This window comes from Lampris incognitus, chromosome 14 (assembly GCF_029633865.1).
Source record: "Lampris incognitus isolate fLamInc1 chromosome 14, fLamInc1.hap2, whole genome shotgun sequence".
Taxonomy (NCBI): domain Eukaryota; kingdom Metazoa; phylum Chordata; class Actinopteri; order Lampriformes; family Lampridae; genus Lampris; species Lampris incognitus.
The window spans coordinates 50080227-50105337 of NC_079224.1; the positions used below are offsets into that span (position 1 = coordinate 50080227).

Below are 25111 nucleotides of genomic sequence, written 5' to 3' on the forward strand. Positions count from 1 at the left end.
GTTTTTCAGTAAGTTTCAGTTCACATTAGGACTTATACATATGGTTTACAGGTTAAAGTACTCATAACATTTCAATAATAATCAGTAAATACCTGAATGATAGTAATAGCACAGTAGTTATTTAGTAACATCTGGGTAATATCCCCGTTACAATATATTTATATAACATCTGGATAATATTCCCGTTACAATATATTTATATAACATCTGGGTAATGTCTCAGTATTTTGTGAACATGTCTTACCTGTGTAATATCCAGGAGCCAGGACTTCGTCTTGTTTATATCCCTGCTCTCCAACCAGCTGTCTAAGAGCCTCCGCCACAAGACCTTTATAACTGACAGGCAAGTAAATCTCACGTTGTAACTGATGGGCAAGTAAATCACGTTATAACTGACGGGCAAGTAAATCACGTTATAACTGACAGTAAACCACATCACACTTTATAACTGATGGTACATGCACCATTAGCACAAAGTAGCAGCCAGATATATGTGACGTAGTAACAGTGTTGTAGTAGTAGTAGTAGTAGTAGTAGTGGTGGTGGTGGTGGTGGTGGACATGGTTTACTTGCAGCCAGCTAAGAGCAGGACATATGTTCAGCTACAGACAGCCAGTACTAACAATATTTGTCTGGCTGTATTATGGTAGTGGCAGCAGATGTGTAGTGGATGCAGTATGCTAGTAGGAGTACATGGATATCTGCAGTACCTGTACTTGCGGTTGACCTCATCGGCGGTCAGGGCGTGGTCAAACATAAGAACTTTGTGTACATCCTGCAGTCGTGGACCAGTGTAGTCTCGATACTCCAACTCCACTGCTGCATCCAGCAGGGACAAGTACCTCCTTACAATCAGGGCATAGGGACTGTCTGGGGGCAGAGACAGATGGGACAGTGGTGTCTGGAAAAACTACACACCCTCCACTAAAGAACCTCCAACTGAGGTTTCTGTGAAAAGTAAACTGAGATCACATAATCTCTATAGAAAGAGCAAAGTGACATCTGCTATCAGCCCTGTACCAGTACCAGAGTGATATCCCATTATGCTATCCCAGTGCATTATGTTATCCCATTGCACTGTTATCCCAGTGCCCTATCTGAGAGCATTGTTATCCCGGAGCATTGTTATCCTGTGCCCTATCACAGAGCATTATGTTATCCCAGTGCATTGTTATCCATGAGCATTATGTTATCCCAGTGCCCTATCCCAGAGCATGATGTTATCCCAGTGCCCTATCCCAGAGCATTATGTTATCCCAGTGCATTGTTATCCCAGTGCCCTATCCCAGAGCATTATGTTATCCCAGCACATTATGTTATCCCAGTGCATTATCTTATCCCAGGTGAGTATTATCTGAGCTCCATCCCAAATGAATGAGTCAGCAGGGCTGTTGTGTCAGAAACACACCAAAGAACCTGCTGGAACCTGAGTTGTACTTATTGGTGTAGTACTATGTGTTGGTAAAGGTCTTCTACCAGCTTGTTCCGTCATATCTGCTGGTTACACACAACACCTTCACTTCTTCTTCACACTCAACACTACCTGCCTTCTTCTTCCTCATCTGGCTTCTATGATGAACATAGAATACTATACCAGCAGAAATGATCCAAATCTAAAAAGACATTTAATTATCTATATGCAAGTCTTCAGCACTGTAGCTTAAAATGGAAGTGTATTGTGTTTGAAATATTTTCTTTCATTGTATTAGAGATGTAATAATATAGCACTTTTCTAAATACTCAAGACATTCACATCAGAGGCACAAGCAAAACAAAACATCTGTGCTATACCCAACAACTTTCCACTTAGTTCCCTTCTAAGCCCACTGTGTACCATCACTGGTCTGATATGGGTACTGAACAGTGCTGATAGTATACTGTAGGAGGTGTTTTACTGACTGGTGACGTTGCTGATGAAGGCTGATGAGAAGACTCGGTGCAGTACCAGGCCTGGAAAATGGCCAAGCTGGAACAGAGACATGAGGATGTTGACAGTGGCCAGTGGGGAGCTCAGAGCCTTCAACTCCAGAACCGCCTCCAGTTTGGAGAAGAACTGGGCCTGGTTGGATGGCCGGTAGCTCATTCTGCTAAATGGAAACACCAACTTCTGGATCACCTAGGTGGGAAGGGGGTAAGGGACGTCCCTTTACTTTTGTATTCAAAGGAGCAGTCACATAGTGCTGATTGAAAAAAGCGAAGTGATCCTTTAACTTTAATCTCCTGTTGAGATGGTTGCATTTAATTTATACCTTTCAATAAAAAACGTATTTCAATAAAAAACTTGTTGCATTTAATTTATATCTTTCAATAAAAAACTTGATGCACAGTGCACAGTGTGACCAGTTAAAGGGTCAGTCAGTAAAACTGATCCCCAATTTTTTTGTCACGTGGTTTTCTCTCTCACCAGAGTGAATTAAATTCAGCGCTACAGTTGCAGCTTCAGTTCCTCGGCTGACAACTTTCCATTAAACCAATCCGTTCCCTCACCAGGACACCTTCACTGACACAGCTCTGTGCTGGGTATTACCTTGCTGTCCAGGTATTCAGCCTTCTTCACCAGGAATTCAGCGATGGTGTCCAGAAGACGCGTCTCTCTCAGCCTGTGGCGGGCGATGTATTTAGCAATGAGGGCCATGGTGTAGGGCGTGATGCTGTCCACCTTCTTAGGAAGCTCCTCTGTTACAGAAGCCAGTGACAGACAGGCAAATTCGTTTAACGTGTTCTCAGACAGAACATAAAGGAATATTAATCTGACTTGCTGTTGCTTTTATGTTGGATGTCCCAGATGGACTCTGAGTTTGCTGAACAAGATTAAACTTATTTCAGGCCGTAAGCAGCTCTGAGCCATGACAAGACATGCTGCGCTAAAACCAGTTGGGTTTTACTGGAACCAGTAATATCACTTGTTTCCTTATTAAAAATGTTTTATTTGAAAATTTGCGAAGCTAGGTGTTTATATGTTCCATTCTACTCCATTTTACTTTTTTCTTTACTACTATTCTTCAAACTAATGTGAGCGTGTCGCCCTTAACCCTTCATACTGGGAGCAGTGTGACAGTGTGATCTTCAAAAAGTGAACTCGGAAATAAGGCTCCTGTGTGGACCTGCTAGGCTGCTGATGAACCTCTCCTGTCGGTTTTGGTAGAAGAGGTGGGAGCTGAAGATGAGCTCCAGACTCTTGTTGCTGGCCTCTCGGGCACAGGCAGCCAGCATCTCATCCAACAGCGCCATCTCCTGGTCTCGCACGCCGCTGACGCTGGCCAAAGTGTGTTTGACCAAGCGCAGGATCTTCCTGAGGGGAGACAAAAGAAAATCCATGAAGCAAGGAGACAGAAAGCTTTGCTCTCAATTGAGCAGCATTCTAATATAATAGATGCCCACCCTGACTAAAGCTGAACATTGAAACCACATGCAGTCTGTTTAAGTCAACATCCTGAAGCTGATTTTCAACATGGCACCATTTTGAGAATTAACTCTTCTCTCTGTGAACATCCCCACCTGTTAGCCAAGAGCTGTTCTGGATTGGGAGGCACACTGGCGCCACCACTGGGCACATCCTGTGGCTGCAATGAGCGCCACTTAAGGCGGTAGTAAGAGAGGAGGAGGAACAAGGTCTGTGGGTGGCGCTCTCGCTCCAGGTTCTTCTCAAGGCCAGCAAGGCAGGCCTCAGTCAGCGGATGCTGACAGCTGGGGTGGAGCTTCATACTGGAGCTAAAAACCATTGAAACATCCTTCTGGTTGAACTGGCCCAGTCTGGCCTGAGACTCCGCCTCCAAAACCTGCACCACCCGGGAATCACTGGGAAGCCCTGTCAATTAAAATAAGCACCATCAATATCCACACAGCCAGGACATGACACAGGTCCAAAGAACATGGACCACACAACCAGACAGACGTCTGTGCTGTTTCATAGACTTCTTCTTCTTTGTGTTTCTTGTTTCACAGACTGGTAGATTTAAATTCTTGTCTCCCGTCCACAACCACATATCAAAAGAAGCACAGAGAACAGAGTTCAGACTCAGTTCTTCTGCCGCTGGACTCATTTTTACCCAGAGAAACCATGGAACTGCATTTAGAGAGGACAGGGTGCCTAAGGGAATTATTTCTTATTTAACGCAGTTTAAATAATCTGCTTATTGTGACCAACAGTCCACTTAAAGAGAGCATTCTGACCTTTCATACAATGGAATTAAAAGTTTTAAAACCAAGGTAATTCATGAAATCTCAAGTTAAAATGTTGTAAGTTCACAAAATGGTGTCCACTGCATTTGCCTGTGACAAGTCATTCAGTGCAGCATCTGCCTGCAAGGGCACAAGAAGCCCCGTGGAGCCCCGCCTGAGAAAAGGCCATGGGTAAACACTGGACTTACTCTCACTTTTAGGCCTCGGCCTACATTAAGCCATGTTACTGTAACCTGTCGTCTACTTTTAACTCCCTGTTTGAAAAAGCGGACATTTTGTTATCGTACAACTGCCAACAGTAGACAACTCTCCGTTAGTCATCGCAATCCAGTAAAACAGAGAAGTTGTCCGTTTCATAAAACGGATCAGGACGCTGTTCCACCGACACAGGAAGGGGAGAAATCCCACATTACACAGGTCCTGGGTAAGTGTGGTTATCCTAACCGGGCGTTTGTCAATCGAAGAGAGGAGAAGGACAACAGCTGTCTATGTGTAAACCAGCGGTGACTCCGTATGTGGAGGGAGTGTCAGAACAGTTGAGATGTGTATTTTCTAAACACTGCATCTCAGTTGCTTCAAACCCCAAAACACACTGCACCAGAAGTTGGTCCACCCCAAGGATCGGGCCCCCCGGGACAAAGAGGGCAATATAGTGTAGCTGTTAAGTGCCAGGAGGATTACCGTGACTTGTACATCAGGGAAACTAAACAGACGCTGGACAAGAGGATGGTACAACACAGGAGAGCTAACACGTCAGGCCAGGACTCTAGGACTCCACAATCTACACCATCTACAGACCAGGACCCCACAGTCTACACCATCTACAGGCCAGGACTCCACGGTCTACACCATCTACAGGCCGGGACTCTACAGTCTACACCATCTACAGACAAGGATTCCACAGTCCACACCATCTACAGGCCAGGACTCCACAGTCTAGACCATGTACAGGCCGGGACTCTACAGTCGACACCATCTACAGGCCGGGATTCCACAGTCTACGCCATCTACAGGCCAGGACTCCACAGTCTACGCCATCTACAGGCCAGGACTCCACAGTCTACGCCATCTACAGGCCAGGACTCCACAGTCTACACCATCTACAGGCCATGACTCAACAGTCTACACCATCTAAAGGGCCAGTGGCCACTACTTCAAGGATGAGGATGTGACCATCCTTGATAGGGAGGAACACTGGTTTGAACAGGGAGTCAAAGAGACCATTTACAGTGCTGCTTGAAAGTTTGTGAACCCTCCAGACATGGTCACTGTTTTTGTAAAAAACATTAAAATAAGCTTATTACACATACATCCAAATCCCAATTTGTAAAGCACGCCTTCCAAATAATGGACACACACACAAAAAGAGATATATTTTCATTATTTAATTCAACAAAGGTGGTTTATTTCACAAAAACTGAAAATTTAACACGTGCAAAAGTATGTGAACCCTTGTATTAGTAGCTTGTGGCTCCTCCTTTTGCAGCCATTACTTCAACCAAACGTCTTCTGTAACCACTAACCAGTCTCTCGCATCTGCTTATGGGGCTTTTTGCCCACTCCTTCTTGCAGAACTCAGCCAGTTGAGAGAGGTTGGAGGGACATCTGGTATGTACCAACTTCTTCAGGTCTCGCCACAACATTTCAATTGGATTAAGGTCCGGACTTTGACTGGGCCTATCCAGAGTACAAATTCTCTTTCTCTGAAGCCATTCCTTTGTAGTTTTGCTGGAATGCTTTGGGTCATTGTCTTGTTGCATAATCCATTTTCGTCCCAGCTTCAACTCCCTGACTGATGGCAGGAGATTCTGGTCAAGAATTTGTTGATATGCCGGAGAATTCATGGTTCCTTGGATAATATGGAGTCGTCCAGGTCCAGAAGCAGAAAAGCAGCCCCAGACCTTCACATTTCCACCACCATGCTTCACTGTTGGGAGGAGGTTCTTTTCTTCATATGCAGTGTTGGCTTTTCTCCAAACTTGTTGGTTTTGATTGTGACCAAATAATTCTATTTTGGACTTGTCTGTCCAGACAATGGACATCCAGAAGGTCTCTGGTTTGTCCAAGTGCTCTCTGGCAAAGTTGAAATGGGCAGCTTTGTTCTTTTTTGAGAGCAGAGGCTTCCTTCTAGCAACCCTCCCATGAATATCATGGCTATTCAATTTTCGTCTGATTGTAGATGCATGCACATTTGTCCCAGATGCTACCAGAGAGGTGTGCAACTCTCTAGAGGTGATGTGTGGGTTGGCCTTTACCAGATTTATTATTTTTTGGTGCTTCTGGGTGATAGTTTTGATGGGCGTCCACTTCTAGGCAGAGTTGCTGTCATGTTGACGGCCCTCCATTTGTAAATTATTTGTCTTACAGTAGATGGATGGAGCTGGAATCTTTTGGAGATGGTCTTATAGCCCTCCCCAGACTGATGGGCTGTCACTACCCTCTTCTTCATGTCCTCGGATATCTCCTTTGCTCTCGGCATTGTTGATTTGTATGGGACCACAGTGGTTTGGTTGGTTTCCTCTCTCTTTTAATTAGTGCAGGCCAAACCCTTTCCCAAGGATATCTCATTTCATTGGTCTGCTTAAATGATTAATTAAGCACCCAAATGTGTTTCACCCGAGTCTGTTACCTGCTTGACTTAACCAATACAGCTGGGGGTTCACTTACTTTTGCACATACACTAATGCCATGTTTCATGTAGTTTTGGGGCTACTTAAACAAGTCCCACTAAACAAGTACATGCAACTGATAAACATATATCTGACATTTCATACATAAAAACTGGTGATGATAGAATAAGAAAATCATGGTAAAACAACAGAAAAATCTAAACTGCTCAAGGGGTTCACATACTTTCAAGCAGCACTGTATGTGAAGAGGGAACAACCATCCCTGAACCGAGGGGAGGGGCCTAAGAGTACATCTGTCACCATCTTACAATGCTGTGATTGCAACTATTTCCCAGTCCTCTGTGAACAGTACACATGGCCATTGAAACTCTAGTTAATGATCACACCATACTTGCATATGAAACTGATCATTGGTTTGGGTCGTTATGCCACTGTATTGTTTATAAGGGGTGGGGTACCTGCAGTCACTGTATTGTTTATAAGGGTGCGGGTACGTGCAGTCACTGTACTGTTTATAAGGGTGGGTACCTGCAGTCAGGTGAGACTGAAGAGGTCACTTAGACGATGATGAAACATTTCTGTCAATAAATGTTCTGTCCAGATGAACTGATTCCACTCTCTTGGATTTTCTTACCTGGATCATTGAGCAGCATCAAAGCCAAAGAAATTGAATCAGTTCATCTGGACACAACGTTTATTGACAGACACGTTTCATCATCATCTATGTGACCTCTTCAGTCTCACCTGACTGCAGGTACCCCACCCTTATACACAATACAGTGACTGCAGGTGTCCCCACCCTTATAAACAATACAGTGACTGCAGGTAACCCCACCCTTATAAACAATACAGTGACTGCAGGTACCCGCACCCTTATAAACAATACAGTGGCATAACGACCCAAACCAATAAACGTTGTGTCTAGATGAACCGATTCAACCTTCTGTGATTTCCTTACCTGGATTATTGAGCATGCATCAAGACATGCACAAAGACGTGTGTCTAGGAAGCGATTAGATCAGGGATGGGCAACATGGTCCAGAAAGGGCCAGTGTGGGTGTAGGTCTTTGCTCCAACCAAGCAGTTACACACCTGAGACTATTAGTCAACCAATAGTCTTTGCTGAGGACTAGGGCTGTGCGATATGACGATATATATGTCAACAGAAAACGTCTATTGTTTCATATTAACCTCTATCGTTTTATTTTGTTGTGTTGCTTTACGGCAATATTTATCATCATTTGGACGACCCTTTCCGCTCTTTGCACAGCACAGATGCAGGCAGGAGATTTGCATGAAGGCAACACAAATAAACATGGAGAACAGTGAAAGTAACGTAGAACGGGGTAGTTTCAAACAGAAGGACTCCGACCAGTCAGAACGAAATGAGGAGCTTGTACCTAAAGGAGGGGCTACTTCTATCGTATGGACATGGTTTGGGTGTGAAAAGTCTGACATGGACCAGAAAACCATAGTTTGCAAAATATGCCACACACCGGTCCCCACAAAAGACTCAAACACTACTAGCCTCATTTACCACCTACGCAAGAGTCATGTCAAACACTACGGACAGATTCTACACATGAGAGTCATGTCAAACAGTACAGAGACAGTCTAAACATGAGAATCATGTCAAACACTATGAAGAGTCTACACAGGAGAGTCATGTCAAACAGTACGGAGAGAGTCTACACATGAGAGTCATGTCAAACAGTACGGAGAGAGTCATGTCAAACAGTACAAAGAGAGTCTACACGTGAGAATCATGTCAAACAGTACGGAGAGAGTCTACACATGAGAGTCATGTCAAACAGTACGGAGAGAGTCTACACATGAGAATCATGTGAAACAGTACAGAGACAGTCCACACATAAGAGCCATTTCAAACACTACAGAGAGAGTCTACACATGAGAATCATGTCAAACACTACGGAGAGAGTGTGCACATGATTCAAAAAAGGACTGGTTGTTAAAATCCCTAGTGTTTGCACTGCAACAGATTCAGTGGAGATCAAACTGGAGATGTCTGCCAAGGTGACATTGCCATCACCAGGACACATCATCAGTTGTGTACCTCAGCATCACAGGGTGTTTCGGCCTTTTATCACAAGACACCCTCCGCTGCGGCAGGCCCACCACAGGTTGATCGGTCCTGGGTGTGTGACCTGTGGTTAGCTGTTCACCCTGGCAGCCCAGACGGCGTCTCTCCTTTTGAGCCAGATCCAGTGGCTAGTCCTCTCAGCAGTGTTGGCTAGCTCTTTGATCACTCTCCTGTGGGCCTGCCCCCTGACTCCTAGTTCCCTCAGGAGTTTTGCTGTGGAGCTGGCAACAAAGCCCCTACAACCCACCTCCACAGGGCGCACCTTCACCTTCCAGCCTCTGTCCTCTGCTTCGGCTGCTAGGTTGGCGTACCGCAGCTTCTTACGCTCGTACGCTTCATTGACTGCATCCTCCCAGGGGACTGTGAGCTCAATGATGTAAGCGAGCTGGTTAGAATTGGACCAGAGGATGAGGTCTGGTCGCAAGGTGGTTGTTGCGATCTCTGTCGGGAAGATGAGCTTCTGGCCTAAGTCCACTCGCATTTCCCAATCCCTGGCTGAGTTTAGTGAGCCTAAGTTGGGAAGTGAAGGGTTGGCCTTCAGTTTATCCCCCTCTTGAATGAAAGCTGGGAACCGCCGGGGCCCTTCCTGGTTGTTGAAGGGTTGGGCATTGATGGAAACCCTCTTGCAATCGAGTTCAGCTGCCAAGCACCTGAGCACCTGATTGTGTCGCCAGGTGTATCTGCCTTGGGTAAGGCTGGTCTTGCAGCCAACCAAGATATGCTTGAGGGTTGCTGGGGCTGTACACAGGAAGCAAGATGGATTCTCTCCAAACCAGAGATTTAGATTTATGGGAGAGGGCAGGACATCATATGTGGCCTTGATGATGAAACTCAGCCTGTTTGATTCCATGCTCCAGAGCTCACTCAATGCGAGTTTCCTCTTTTCAACACCCTCCCACCTCATCCAGCGACCCTGTTTGGCTTGTGCTACGGCTTTAGCACATCTGGCTGCTTCTTCCTGTCGGCGGACCTCCTCAACCACCATAGTTCGCCGTTCGGTAGTAGTCGCCTTTTGCCAGGTAGGTGTTTTTATTCCCAGGCCAAGGCCGCCTCTGCCTTGTTGAACATGGCCTACTACGTCTCGGTGGCGGAGGGCAGATTTCGCCTCCAGTAAAGCTGCAGCCGGGGTCCATTTCTTCCCTGTTGCTAGGGTTGGAGCAACTCCTCTCACTATTGGGTCTCGGGATTCTGTGAGGGACATGTCCAGCCTCACTTTGGCACATTTGAATTCCTCGACCAGGCTGGAAATTGGCAGTGCGAGGGCTCCATTGCCGTAGAGTCCAACACTGCTGAGGCACCTTGGCAGTCCAAGCCACTTCCTCACCTGCAAGTTCACTAGCCTCTCCAAGCGATTGGCATGAGATAGTGAGACTTCGTACATGGTTATTGGCCACATGAGTCGGGGTAGCAGCCCAAACTGAAAGCACCAAAGCTTCAACTTCCCGGGCAGTGTAGTGTTGTTGATTTGCCTGAGGCCACTGATTGTATCCTGGCGAAGTTGCTCCAGTTGCTGGGTGTCTTTGAGGTCTGCATTGTACCACCGTCCGAGGCTCTTGATGGGCTTCTCCCGGACCGTGGGGATTGGTTGATCACTAATGCAGAACCGTTCATCTGCTAGTTGGCCTTTGACAATGGAGATGCTGCGAGATTTGCTTGGTTTAAACTCCATTCGTGCCCACTTGATGTTCTCCTGGAGTTTCTGCAGCAGGCGCCTGGTGCATGGTTTTGTTGTTGCTATGGTGGTCAAGTCATCCATGTACGCCCGGATTGGTGGAAGACGCAGGCCATTTCTGGACCTTTCGCCTCCCACCACCCATCGAGATGCACGGATGACGAGCTCCATTGCCATGATGAATGCCAGGGGGGAAATAGTGCAGCCCGCCATAATGCCCATTTCCAGATGTTGCCAAGTGGTGGTGGTGTTCTGTGTTGTGACACAGAACTGAAGATCCTGAAAATAGGTCTTGACCAACTCTGTGATATTTTTGGGGACATGGAAAAAATCAAACGCCATCCACAGGATCTTGTGAGGAACTGATCCAAAAGCGTTGGCAAGGTCTAAGAAAACCACGTGCAGGTCTCTCCGTTCTTTCTTGGCAGCTTGTATCTGGTGCCAGATGATATTAGCATGCTCCAGACATCCTGAGAAGCCATGGATCCCGGCTTTCTGCACTGATGTATCAACAAAGTTGTTTCTTTGCAGGAATGTGGAGAGCCTTTGGGCAATCACATTAAAAAATATCTTTCCCTCTACATTAAGAAGGCTGATCTGGCGAAACTGGCTGATGCAGGAAGAGTTCTTTTCCTTGGGGATCAGAATGCCTCCTGCTCTTCGCCATGCCCTGGGTATGACTCTTTTCTGCCATGCCACTTTCATCAGCTTCCAGAGGTATTTCAGGACTCCAGGAGTGTTCTTATAGAGTCTATACTAAATACCATTGGGCCCAGGAGCTGACATCGATCTTGCCTGCTTTACCGTCCTCTCCACCTCGCTCCATGTGGGGGGTCTTGTGTCCATATGGTGGTCAGGTGGGTGAATTGGTGGCATGTCATCCGGGATGGTGACTGGCTCATGTCTCCGGACATCAGAGTAGGTCTTCTTTCGGTGCTCTTCCAGATCTCGTATGGGGACTCTAAGGCTCCCATTTTTCTTGCTGTCAAAAAGGCTCTTGACAAAGCTGTAAGGGTTGCTGTAGAAACGAGTCCTAGCCCGTTCTTTCCTCTTATGCTGTCGTCTGAGGTGTTCTGCTCTTCGCAGCTTTGTCAAATGCTGCTTTATTTCAGCCTGCAGTGCGTCAAGCCCAACCCTCTCTCCCTCTGTGGCCTTCCTCCACTGCTTCCTCAGTTGTCTTCTCTCCTTCACCAACCTGTCAATTTCCCGCTGTCTCCTGGATTTGGGCTGGGTTGAAGGGTCTTTCTGCCTACTGGGTATCTTCTCCTTCACTCCAAATCTCTCTACGCCATAGCTGTAAATGATGGTTCCCATGTTCTCCAGTTTTCTTTCAACTGTTCCCTTTTGACCTTCTAGTAAGAGGACAAGGTCAGAGTTGATGGTCTCCCACTCAATCTTCTGGCTGGACTTGGGCCACAGGATTTGAGGTTTTCTTCCTTCCATCTTCCTCTCTGCTGCTGGCTGTGGCTGGCCGGGCTCCAGACCGGAGTCCACTGGAGGGTCTATGCAACGTTGAGCTTCGTCTGGGGTGCTGATACCCTGAGGACTGTGGGGGTTCTCCTGCCTCCGGGCTTCACTCGACTGATTTGGCCTACATCTTAAGAAGTATTGGTCAATGCGAGGCCCCTTACCGAGCTCACTAAGGCACTTCTTCTTGCCTTGATGGATCTTAAGACCCTTCACTGATGTAACCTTTGACCAGCCACAGATGCAGCTGTGCAGCTTTTGTCCTGCCAGTGCTGATGATCCATCGGTTGCAGTGCTGGTCATCCGACTCGTTGTCAAATCCTTTCCTTCTTCCGTTACCGTGTGAGCCACCTGTGAGTCATCTTGCGCCCCCGTTCTCGCAGACTCTGGGGGTATTCTTCTCCTTAAAGTTTTCGTAGCAATATTGGGTGGATCCAGAAACGCTAACTAGCATTGGATCCTGCTAGTATGAGTCGCTAGCCCATTCCGGCCCCGTTGGGGTCTATTCCCTCCTGTCAGCAGTCTTTCCAGGCCATCATCTGGTCTTTCCCTGATTGTCAGCTGCCCTTTCGCAGCAGTCACTGGTTTACTCCAGATATTCAAGATTCAAAAAAGGACTGGTTGTTAAAATCCCTAGTGTTTGCACTGCAACAGATTCAGTGGAGATCAACTGGAGATGTCTGCCAAGGTGACATTGCCACCACCAGGACACATCATCAGTTGTGTAGAGAGTCATGTCAAACAGTACGAAGAGAATCTACACATGAGAGTCATGTTAAACAGTACGAAGAGACTACACATGAGAATCGTGTCAAACAGTACGGAGAGAATCTATAACATGAGAGTCATGTCAAACAGTACGAAGAGAGTCTACACATGAGATTCATGTCAAACAGTACGGAGAGAATCTACACATGAGAGTCATGTCAAACAGTATGGAGAGAGTCTACACATGAGAGTCCTGTCAAACAGTAAGGAAGGTCTACACATGAGAGTCATGTCAAACAGTATGGAGAGAGTCTACACATGAGTCATGTGAAACAGTACGGAGAGAGTCTACACATGAGTCATGTCAAACAGGAGGGACGGTCTATACATGAAAATCATGTCAAACAGTAAGGAGAGAGTCTACACATGAGATTCATGTCAAGCAGTACGGAGAGAATCTACACATGAGAGTCATGTTAAACATTAAGGACGGAGTCTACACATGAGAGTCATGTCAAACAGTATGGAGAGAGTCTACACATGAGAGTCATGTCAAACAGTACGGAAAGTCTACACATGAAAATCATGTCAAACAGTAAGGAGAGAGTCTAAACATGAGACTCATGTCAAACAGTATGGAGAGTCTACACATGAGAGTTATGTCACACACTACGGAGAGAGTCTACACATGACAATCATGTCAAACAGTACGGAGAGAGTCTACACAAATCATGTCAAACAGTACAGAGAGGGTCTATACATGAGAATCATGTCAAACAGCACGGAAGGTCTACACATGAGAGTTATGTGAAACAGTACGGAGAGAGTGTACACATGAGAATCATGTCAAACAGTACAGAGAGGGTCTATACATGAGAATCATGTCAAACAGCACGGAAGGTCTACACATGAGAGTTATGTGAAACAGTACGGAGAGAGTGTACACATGAGAATCATGTCAAACAGTACGGAGAGTCTACACATGAGAATAATGTCAAACACTACGGAGAGAGTGTACTCATGAGAATCATGTCAAACAGTACGGAGAGTCTACACATGAGAATCATGTCAAACAGTACGGAGACAGTCTACACGTGACAAACATGTCAAACAGTACGGAGAGAGTCTACACGAGTCAGGTCAAACAGGAGGGACAGTCTACACGTGACAATCATGTCAAACACTACGGAGAGAGTATACACATGAGATGTAAAACAGTACGGAGAGAGTATACACATGAAATTCATGTCAAACAGTACGGAGAGAATTTACACATGAGAGTCATGTCAAACACTACGGACAGAGTCTACACATGAGAGTCATGTCAAAGAGTATGGAGACAGTCTACACATGAGAGTCATGTCAAACAGTATGGAGAGAGTCTACACATGGGTCATGTCAAACAGTACGGAGAGAGTCTACACATGAGACTCATGTCAAACAGTACCGAGAGAGTCTACACATGAGCATCATGTCAAACAGTACGGAAGGACTACACATGAGAGTCATGTCAAACAGTATGGACAGTCTACACGTGAGAGTCATGTAGAACACAACAGAGAGTCTACACATGAGTCATGTGAAACAGTACGGAGAGAGTCTACATATGAGCATCATGTCAAACAGTACGGAAGGACTACACATGAGAGTCATTTCAAACAGTACTGACAGTCTACACATGAGAGTCATGTAGAACACAACAGAGAGAGTCTGCATATGAGTCATGTGAAACAGTACAGAGACAGTCCATACAAAGAGCCACTTCAAACACTACGGAGAGAGTCTACACATGAGAATCATGTCAAACACTACGGAGAGAGTCTACACATGAGAGTCATGTCAAACAGTACGGAGAGAGTCTAAACATGAGAATCACGTCAAGCAGTACAGACACTGTCTACACAAGAGAGTCATGTCAAACAGGAGGGACAGTCTACACATGAAAATCATGTCACACAGTAAGGAGAGAGTCTACACATGAGATTCATGTCAAACAGTACGGAGAGAGTATACACATAAGATTCATGTCAAACAGTACGGAGAGAGCCTACACAGGACAATCATGTCAAACAGTACGGAGAGAGTCTACACATGAGAATCACGCCAAACAGTACAGAGAGAGTCTACATGAGTCATGTCAAACAGTACGGAGAGGGTCTATACATGAGAATCATGTCAAACAGCACGGACAGTCTACACGAGAATCATGTCAAACACTACAGAGAGTCTAAACATGAGAGTCATGTCAAACAGTACGGAGAGAGTATACACATGAGATTCATGTCAAAAAGTACGGAGAGAGTCTACACATGAGAGTTATGTCGAACACTACGGAGAGAGTCAACACATGAGAGTCACATCAAACAGTACGGAGAGAGTCAACACATGAGAGTCATGTCAAACACTACGGAGAGAGTCAACACATGAGAGTCATGTCAAACAGTACGGACAGTCTACACGTGAGAGTCATGTAGAACACAACAGAGAGGGCCTACACATGAGTCATTTCAAACAGTACAGAGACAGTCCATACATAAGAGCCACTTCAAACACTACGGAGAGAGTCTATACATGAGAATCATGTCAAACACTACAGAGAGAGTGTACACATGGGAGTTATATCAAACAGTACGGAGAGAGTCTACACGAGAGTCATGTCAAACAGTACGAAGAGTCTACAAATGAGAATCACGTGAAACAGTACGGAGAGAGTCTAAACATGATAGTCATGTCAAACAGTATGGAGAGAGTATACACATGATATTCATGTCAAACAGTACGGAGAGAGTCTACACATGACAATCATGTCAAACAGTACGGAGAGAGTCTATACATGAGAGTCATGTCAAACAGTACGGAAGGTGTACAGATGAGAGTTATGTCAAACAGTACGGGGAGAGTGTACACATGAGAATCATGTCAAACAGTACAGAGAGTCTACACATGAGAATCATGTCAAACAGTACAGAGAGTCTACACATGTGAATCACGTCAAACAGTATGGAGAGAGTCTACCATGAGAATCATGTCAAAGAGTACGGAGAGAGTCTACACATGAGAATCACGTTAAACAGTACAGAGACTGTCTACACATGACAAACAATATGGAGACAGTATACACACGAGAATTATGTCAAACACTACGGAGAGAGTCTACACATGAGAGTCATGTCAAACACTACGGAGAGAGTCTACACATGAGAGTCATGTCAAACACTACGGAGAGAGTCTACACATGACAATCATGTCAAACAGTACGGAGAGAGTCTACACATGAGAGTTATGTCAAACAGTACATAGAGAGTCTACACATGAGAATCATGTCAAACAGTACAGAGAGTCTCTACACATTAGAGTCAGTTCAAACGGAATGGAGAGAGTCTAAACGAGAGTCATGTCAAACAGTACGGAGAGAGTCTACACGAGTCATGTCAAACACTACGGAGAGAGTCTACACATGACAATCACGTCAAACACTACAGAAAGAGTCTACACATGAGTCATGTCAAACAGTACAGAGACAGTCCATACATAAGAGATATGTCAAACACTACGGAGAGAGTCTACACATGAGTCATGTCAAACAGTACAGAGACAGCCCATACATAAGAGATATGTCAAACACTACGGAGAGAGTCTACACATGACAAACAATATGGAGACAGTATACACACGAGAATTATGTCACACACTACGGAGAGTGTCTACACATGAGAGTCATGTCAAACAGTACGGAGAGAGTCTACACATGAGAATCATGTCAAACAGTACAGAGAGAGTCTACACATTAGAGTCAGTTCAAACGGAATGGAGAGAGTCTAAACGAGAGTCATGTCAAACAGTACGGAGAGAGTCTACACATGAGTCATGTCAAACACTACCGAGAGAGTCCACACATGACAATCACGTCAAACACTACAGAAAGAGTCTACACATGAGTCATGTCAAACAGTACAGAGACAGTCCATACATAAGAGATATGTCAAACACTACGGAGAGAGTCTACACATGAGTCATGTCAAACAATACAGAGACAGTCCATACATAAGAGATATGTCAAACACTACGGAGAGAGCGTACACATGAGAATCATGTACAACAGTACGGAGAGTGTAAACATGAGAATCATGTCAAACAGTACGGAGAGAGTCTACACATGAGAAACACATCAAAGAGTATGGAGACTGTCTACACATGAGAGTCATGTCAAACACTACGGAGAGGGTCTATACATGAGAATCATGTCAAACAGCACGGACAGTCTACACGAGAATCACGTCAAACAGTACGGAGAGAGTCTAAACATGAGAGTCATGTCAAACAGTACGGAGAGAGTATACACGAGCAGGCACGGCTCCAGGATTTCAGTTTTGGGTGGGCCAGGCCAATTATGGATGGGCCTGGAATTCCCTAGGGGAATGCTCTCCCGGAAGAAATTTTTTCAATATTGATAATTTAAATGCATCAATTTGGTGCATTTTGAGACCAAAATCGAGCTAGACAGAATAACAAATGTAATCACAAAAAAAATCCTCATAATTCATGCAACATTGACAAAATGAGCCTAAATGTTAAGAAATTACTCAGTGCAAAATATATATTGCTTGAACAGCAGCAGTACCATCACTTGCCAACGTTGAAAGCCAGTGAGTGACCATTTTGAACTATAATTCTATCACTGACCGACCAATAGAGGGCGCAACAGGTCTGTGACCAAGCAACGACAGCCCAATCAAAGGCGCTGTCCCAATACCCACCCTACGCGCTACCTAGAGTGGTGCAGTTTTGTATTACAGCGTTGCGTAGGGCATGCGAAGTCCCCTTTGGGAAGGAGGTTTAAATGAGTTGAATTGGAACGCCTGAGTAACGCAAGCAGAGCAGCGAGCCAGTATTCAGAACTCACTCATAATATTATCTGTCATGTAAAGACATGTATTATCAATCACAGTCTACAAATCTCTATGATCACAAGACGGTGGCGGAGAGGAAGAGCGTGGAGTTGTGGATACCAACTCTTGCTCATCTCCTGGTTGCAGTGACGACTCCGAGTCTGACACCGTTCGTGCACATTTAAAGAACTTAAACAAAGTTGGTTGGCGCCATAGCCTACACCCACATACGGTAGCATAGCCGACCGCTTGTATGTTTTCGTGAAAAAAAGCAACGCTTCGTATGGCAGTTGGAACTAGCCTAGCCCGCCGGCGTCGAACATCACATCACGTGTCTCATGAACTTGCTTGCTATGAACATCAACATGTAAAATTATGTTTAGAAAAACTATTTTTAGCACAAAATCATGCGATTATTGGCTGATTTCGAATCATTTATGACTAAATGAAAATTTGTAAAAAAAAAAAAAAATTTTGGGTAGGAAATTTTTAGGGAGGGTCTTGTGAAAAGTGGGCGGGCCTAGGACTGTCACACTTACCCATAACGCCGTGGCTGCACATGAGATTCATGTCAAACAGTACTGACAGTCTACACATGAGAGTCATGTAGAACACAACAGAGAGAGTCTGCATATGAGTCATGTGAAACAGTACAGAGACAGTCCATACAAAGAGCCACTTCAAACACTACGGAGAGAGTCAACACACTAGAATCATGTCAAACACTACGGAGAGAGTCTACACATGAGAGTCATGTCAAACAGTACGGAGAGAGTCTAAACATGAGAATCACGTCAAACAGTACAGAGACTGTCTACACAAGAGAGTCATGTCAAACAGGAGGGACAGTCTACACATGAAAATCATGTCACACAGTAAGGAGAGAGTCTACACATGAGATTCATGTCAAACAGTACAGAGAGAGTCTACACGAGTCATGTCAAACAGTACGGAGAGGGTCTATACATGAGAATCATGTCAAACAGCACGGACAGTCTACACGAGAATCATGTCAAACACTACAGAGAGTCTAAACATGAGAGTCATGTCAAACAGTACGGAGAGAGTATACACATGAGATTCATGTCAAAAAGTACGGAGAGAGTCTACACATGAGAGTTATGTCGAACACTACGGAGAGAGTCAACACATGAGAGTCACATCAAACAGTACGGAGAGAGTCAACACATGAGAGTCATGTCAAACACTACGGAGAGAGTCAACACATGAGAGTCATGTCAAACAGTACGGACAGTCTACACGTGAGAGTCATGTAGAACACAACAGAGAGGGCCTACACATGAGTCATTTCAAACAGTACAGAGACAGTCCATACATAAGAGCCACTTCAAACACTACGGAGAGAGTCTATACATGAGAATCATGTCAAACACTACAGAGAGAGTGTACACATGGGAGTTATATCAAACAGTACGGAGAGAGTCAACACATGAGAGTCATTTCAAACACTACGGAGAGAGTCAACACATGAGAGTCATTTCAAACACTACGGAGAGAGTCTATACATGAGAATTATGTCAAACACTACAGAGAGAGTGTACACATGGGAGTTATATCAAACAGTACGGAGAGAGTCTACACATGAGAGTCATGTCAAACACTACGGAGAGAGTCTATACATGAGAATTATGTCAAACACTACAGAGAGAGTGTACACATGGGAGTTATATCAAACAGTACGGAGAGAGTCTACACATGAGAGTCATGTCAAACAGTACGAAGAGTCTACACATGAGAATCACGTGAAACAGTACGAAGAGAGTCTAAACATGATAGTCATGTCAAACAGTATGGAGAGAGTATACACGATATTCATGTCAAACAGTACGGAGACAGTCTACACATGACAATCATGTCAAACAGTACGGAGAGAGTCTATACATGAGAGTCATGTCAAACAGTACGGAAGGTGTACAGATGAGAGTTATGTCAAACAGTATGGAGAGAGTCCACACATGAGAATCCTGTCAAACAGTACGGAGAGAGTCTAGACATGAGAATCATGTCAAACTTTACGTAGAGAGTCCACACATGAGAATCCTGTCAAACAGTACGGAGAGAGTCTAGACATGAGAATCATGTCAAACAGTATGGAGAGAGTCCACACATGAGAATCCTGTCAAACAATACGTAGAGAGTCTACACATGAGAATCATGTCAAACTTTACGTAGAGAGTCTACACATGTGAATCATGTCAAACAGTACGGAGAGAGTCTACAGATGAGAATCATGTCAAACAGTACGGAGAGAGTCTACAGATGAGAATCATGTCAAACAGTACTGAGAGCCTACACATGAGTCATGTCAAGACGTACGGAGAGATTCCACACGAGAGTCACGTCAAACAGTATGGAGACAGTCTACACATGAAAATCTTGTCAAACAGTACAGAGAGAGTCTACACATGAGAATCATGTCAAACAGTACGGAGAGAGTCTACACATCAGAATCATGTCAAACAGTACGGAGAGAGTCTACACATCAGAATCATGTCAAACAGTACGGAGAGAGTCTACACATCAGAATCATGTCAAACAGTACGGAGTGAGTCTACACATCAGAATCATGTCAAACTTTACGTAGAGAGTCTACACATGAGAGTCATGCCAAACAGTACAGAGAGAGTCTACACATGAGAATCATGTCAAACAGTACGGAGAGAGTCTACACGAGTCATGTCAGACAGTACGGAGAGTCTACACATGAGAGCCCCAACATTCGAGCACTCAAAACAAACCCCAGACTCAGACATCGCAAGAGGCTTTTGCCCATGGCACACCATAGGTCAAAGAATCACGGAGATGGAAGGAGAGAACGACTGCCGTTGCAACTTACAAAGACATGACCCCAATTTACACCACCGAGAAATGGGGGTTTTGTGAGTAGGTGCGAACACTCGACCCAAGGTACCCAACGCCAAGCCGAAAACACTTCATTCAAGTAAAGTTTCCTCGCTTATATCTGGCGTGTTGGGCCAAACTAGAGGAGGAACTCCACAAGGTATTCTACTATGCTACAACAACAGATATATGTGGATGAGCCGCACAACATTTTGTTACATGCTTAATTGAAAATTTGCACAAAGGTTCTAAATAAAAGGAGCAAAATAATCAAATATGAGTAAGAACCTTTTATTTGTCAAGCATATAATTAAAAATATAATAAGAAATAGGCCTTCCCATGTGGTCATTTTATACAAACTATTCACTGAATTTACAGAAAATGACCTCTATCGTGATATGTAGCGATTTCATGATATGTATGACCTACATCGTGAATTGTATGATCTATATTTTGACATGAGATTTTGGTCATATCGCACAGCCCTAAGGACCTTGATTTGTAGACTCAGGTGTGTAACTGCTTGGTTGGAACAAAGACCTGCACCCACAGTGAATGACATTATCAAGACAGTTTAGTAAACCCCAACAGCAGAAACAGGAAGTGCTGGTTAGTCCAGACTCACCGAGTGCTGCCACGGCGTAGAGACAGTTAACAATGCTGAAGTTGTCAAACTTGGTGCAGTCATTGACGATGGCTTCGCACAGCGTCTGGAAGTCTTGCTGCTCCAGAATTTGTCTGTCCTCCTTCTCGTCCCCCCCACTGGCACTCCCTCCTCCCCCTGAGCAGGAGGAGGACACCAGCAGGCCTTCAGCACCAGCCCCAGGCCCTGCCTGCAGGAGCTGACCGATCTTCTGTAGGGCGATGGGGTAGTGGTTGTAGGAAATCTTGGCGGGGTTCTGGGTGACCCAGCGCAGGACCTCATCAGGTCGTCGGGACCGTTCAATGAGCCGTTTCATGGTGAAGAAGGTGTCATAAGTCATCTTCTCGTGGATGAAGTTCCATGTCTTTTTCTTGCTGCCACCCGTGGGACCGGCAGGCCCATAGTGGTGCAGGTGGGTGTGGTGCTGGTAGTGGGGCTGGGGGGGTGGGGGCATGTGTGTGGGTTGGGGGTGGGGGTGGTAGTGGTGTTGAAAATGGGGGCCGCGGTGCGGGTCAGGTCTCCCCTGGTAAACAGAGTAGGTGGGGGGAGGGGGAGGGTGGTGGTTTTCCAGCATGGCCACACCCGGCCGGCGCCCAGGCTTCCCCCCACTTCCCCCGCTGGCGGTGCTGTAGAAGCGTGTGGCGTACATGGCAAGCGGGAAGGGAGCGGTGGCCTCACACGCACGGCTCAGGACGTACAAGCCAAAAGAAGCACACCGCATAGTCCACAAGCTGCTCTGCCCACAAGACACACACCACTACACCTGCAGTACAGAGAGAAATTCACTGATCAGACATTAAAAGAGAAAATTTTAATTTTGAATCTTGATTTGCATCTTAAATAGAAATGTCACACATTTACAAGAACTGAAGCATTCTTTTCTGTCATATAGTGATCAAACTCGCGGATCAGTTTATCACCAGTGTTCAACCCGAGACCAGCACTGCTTCACTGTGACAGATCAGAGGAAACCAAACAAAAGAATACGTGGAAAAGTGGAAAAAACCAGATCAAATCAAACCCAAACCAAACTGTTTCCTGTGCATTCTCCACCCTCTACATGGAGTAGAGGGTGACATGGGCTGTGGTTGAAAACACCCCTCAAGTGTATTTGGTCCAGATTAGCCGGGCTGGAATAATTTCACACAGCGAACACTGATCTCAAATACCTCCCGATGAAGCCCAAGAGTTGTTGACAGACATCTGTGTTATACTCGTCTAATCCCCCACGCCACCCCCACAGCATGCTCACCCACCCCCAGCAACGTGGTAGTACAGCAGACTAAAATCTGTGTTTACATTTGTTCATTTGTACCGATTATGCGTGCAACACATCCAAATGTGTTTGCCTACATACTTGAACGTAGCGCTCCCATGTGCCCTAGAGGGAGGAGCTGAATCTACAAAACCACATTACACAGCAAAATCAGATATCTGAAAATAGAAAAATGAAAAAGTAAGAGAGTGCAAAACCCTTGGTATGAATCTATTTTCTGTTCTACTCTGCATTGTGTTATTTTGATCTTAATCTTGTGTGCCTGCATATGTTTTGTGTGTACATTGTGCCCATTTGTGTCAGCTGTTTTGGTTTCATGTTGAGGTCACACTAACTAGATGTGCTTCCCTGCTCCTGACACGCTGCTGAGATGTGAAAGCCCTGCTTTGTGTCCTGATGCAGACATTAATGTCCCACTGTGCAGACATTAATGTCCTGATGCAGACATTAATGTCCCGCTGTGCAGACATTAATGTCCTGATGCAGACATGAATGTCCTGATGCAGACATAAATGTCCTGAAGCAGACATAAATGTCCCGCTGTGCAGACATTAATGTCCTGTTGTGCAGAAAAACCACCAACTTCGGAGAATGTATGCATGTCTGCAGTTCAATGGGAAGAGCAAGGCACTGAGGTTGCCAGGGTTAGGGGGTCATTTCCCACTGTGCACATCTATGCTAAACATTCATCATGGTGCTGGAAGGTGGACATATTGTCTTGAGTTACTGCATAGAAATAGGACACTTGCAATTTATTCAGCTTCTATTTAAAAGCCATTAAAAATGCAAAATGGGATTTAAGCTATTTTTGTAACAATTGCTGAATAAAGGTGACAGCTCTGTATCCGATCCCTAATCACAAGGCGCTACCATAATCCACATGACCACGCAGCACACATGCTGTACTGCGTGTCGTGCGTCATCAGCGTGTGTTAACGCAAGCTAAGACTTGACGTGTCAGAACAGCGGAATAGGCCCGTTTCCATTGGCCCTGCTGCCTGACTGCACACCACAAGTGCCAGACTGGTCTGTCAGCCCAGACCACCGTGGGCCACTGGTGGCAGCAGGGTCAGCACTAACGGCAAGACACACAGATACCTGCTTCGCCGGTAACGGCCATACAAGCTGTGTGAAGTGCCGGTTCTGGTGTGGGGGTGTTGGCTGGTGAGTTTAACACGTTAGCAGCTCGGTAGCTAATCCCAACCAGTCCGCAACCAGCGCCGCTGCCTTCGTAAACGAACCGGTGACCAACAACAAACGTATCGATCCGTCAGAACTTCACATGCTCCCGTGTGAGGGGCGAGCGGCGCGGCTATGGGCTAGCTTTTCCGCACGTACTGGGCCAGAGATTCTGTAGAGCCAGCACTTTAAAACCCGAACACTCCGCATCCCGCGTATAAACTGCCGCGCCAACCCGAGGGCCAACCTGCACTTCACACTCTGAACTAACTGGGTCCCAGACACGGTTCCGTCACTAGTCTGGGGTTTCTCTGCAGAAATGAGAATTCCTCTGGGCCCGGGAGTCCACCAGAGCACGTCTCCTGAAGCACCGCCGGCCCAAACCGACGTAAAGACAACGTGTACGACCTGTCAGCTAGCACGGCAGCCAGAACCGCTTAGAACAGGACAGACCTACATAACTTGACGAGACAGCTGGGCAGACGAGCACAGGGCAGCGAAGTACTGCCAGCTGCTGACGTCACAGCCGTCTCCGGGCTGCCGGACGTGGGTCGGGGACAAAGCCCGTCTCTACATGGACGTCCACCCGTTTACCTCATTGTTCCCAGACATCCGCACTCGTAGAACCGGAGAATAACCTCTGAGGATCAGCTGCGTAGACGGCCCGCTGCGGACGCCTCACCGCTGGGGAACAAACCCGGCGGACGGCATTTTGCTTTTCCCAGCATGCAGTTGGGATTTTTTCCATTCTTCTTCTTCTGTTTCTGCTTCTTCTTCCTCTTCTTCTTCTACTTCTTCTTCTTCTTTCTCTTCTACTGCTACGTCTGCTCAGCGGCACGGCAATTCGCCCCCTACACGTCTCCAGCGGCATGTGCCTGGGCAAACTCCTCAACTGTGGAGAGATTTTTCTTTCTTTCTTTCTTTCTTTCTTTCTTTCTTTCTTTCTTTCTTTCTTTCTTTTTTCTTTCTTTCTTTCTCTCTTTCTTTCTTTCTTTCTTTCTTTCTTTTTTTTAATTGACACACATTGAAGAATCATACAATGACTCGTAGAGGACATATAAGCCATATACCATAACACAGCACAATATTTTCATTATCAAAACAAATGTAGACAATACATAAAATCTCATCTCATCACATCTCATCACCAGCCACTTCTCCGGGTTCGGGTCGCAGTGGCAGCAAGCTAAGTAGGGCACTCCAGAGGTCCCTCTCCCCAGCAACACCATCACACTGTACCAGATAATATGGACAAACACAATGTATAGCTTGAGTCTTTATCCAACATCTCAAAACCCTGCAGAACACCATCACACTGTACCACTCTAACAGACAACATGTTCTCAGATAATATGGACAAACACAATGTATAGCTTGACTCTTTATCCAACATCTCAAAACCCAGCAGAACACCATCACACTGTACCAGATAATATGGACAAACACAATGTATAGCTTGAGTCTTTATCCAACATCTCAAAACTCAGCAGAACACCATCAC

The 25111-nt window shown here is 45.5% G+C and overlaps 1 protein-coding gene across 1 annotated transcript in view; it reads right to left on the reverse strand.

The window, feature by feature from the left end:
• Positions 1 to 24348, reverse strand: part of fastk (Fas-activated serine/threonine kinase) — a 30628-nt gene extending 6280 nt beyond the window's left edge. Inside the window, exons 1-8 of the mRNA XM_056292753.1 lie at positions 24205 to 24348; positions 21138 to 21918; positions 3499 to 3808; positions 3105 to 3292; positions 2528 to 2676; positions 1900 to 2116; positions 711 to 870; positions 245 to 336 (exon numbers count right to left, since the gene is read on the reverse strand). Coding sequence (XP_056148728.1) covers positions 245 to 336; positions 711 to 870; positions 1900 to 2116; positions 2528 to 2676; positions 3105 to 3292; positions 3499 to 3808; positions 21138 to 21876 — 1855 coding nt within the window. The 5' untranslated portion in view covers positions 21877 to 21918; positions 24205 to 24348. The remainder of the gene's footprint in view (positions 1 to 244; positions 337 to 710; positions 871 to 1899; positions 2117 to 2527; positions 2677 to 3104; positions 3293 to 3498; positions 3809 to 21137; positions 21919 to 24204) is intronic.
• Positions 24349 to 25111: the final 763 nt, after the last annotated feature.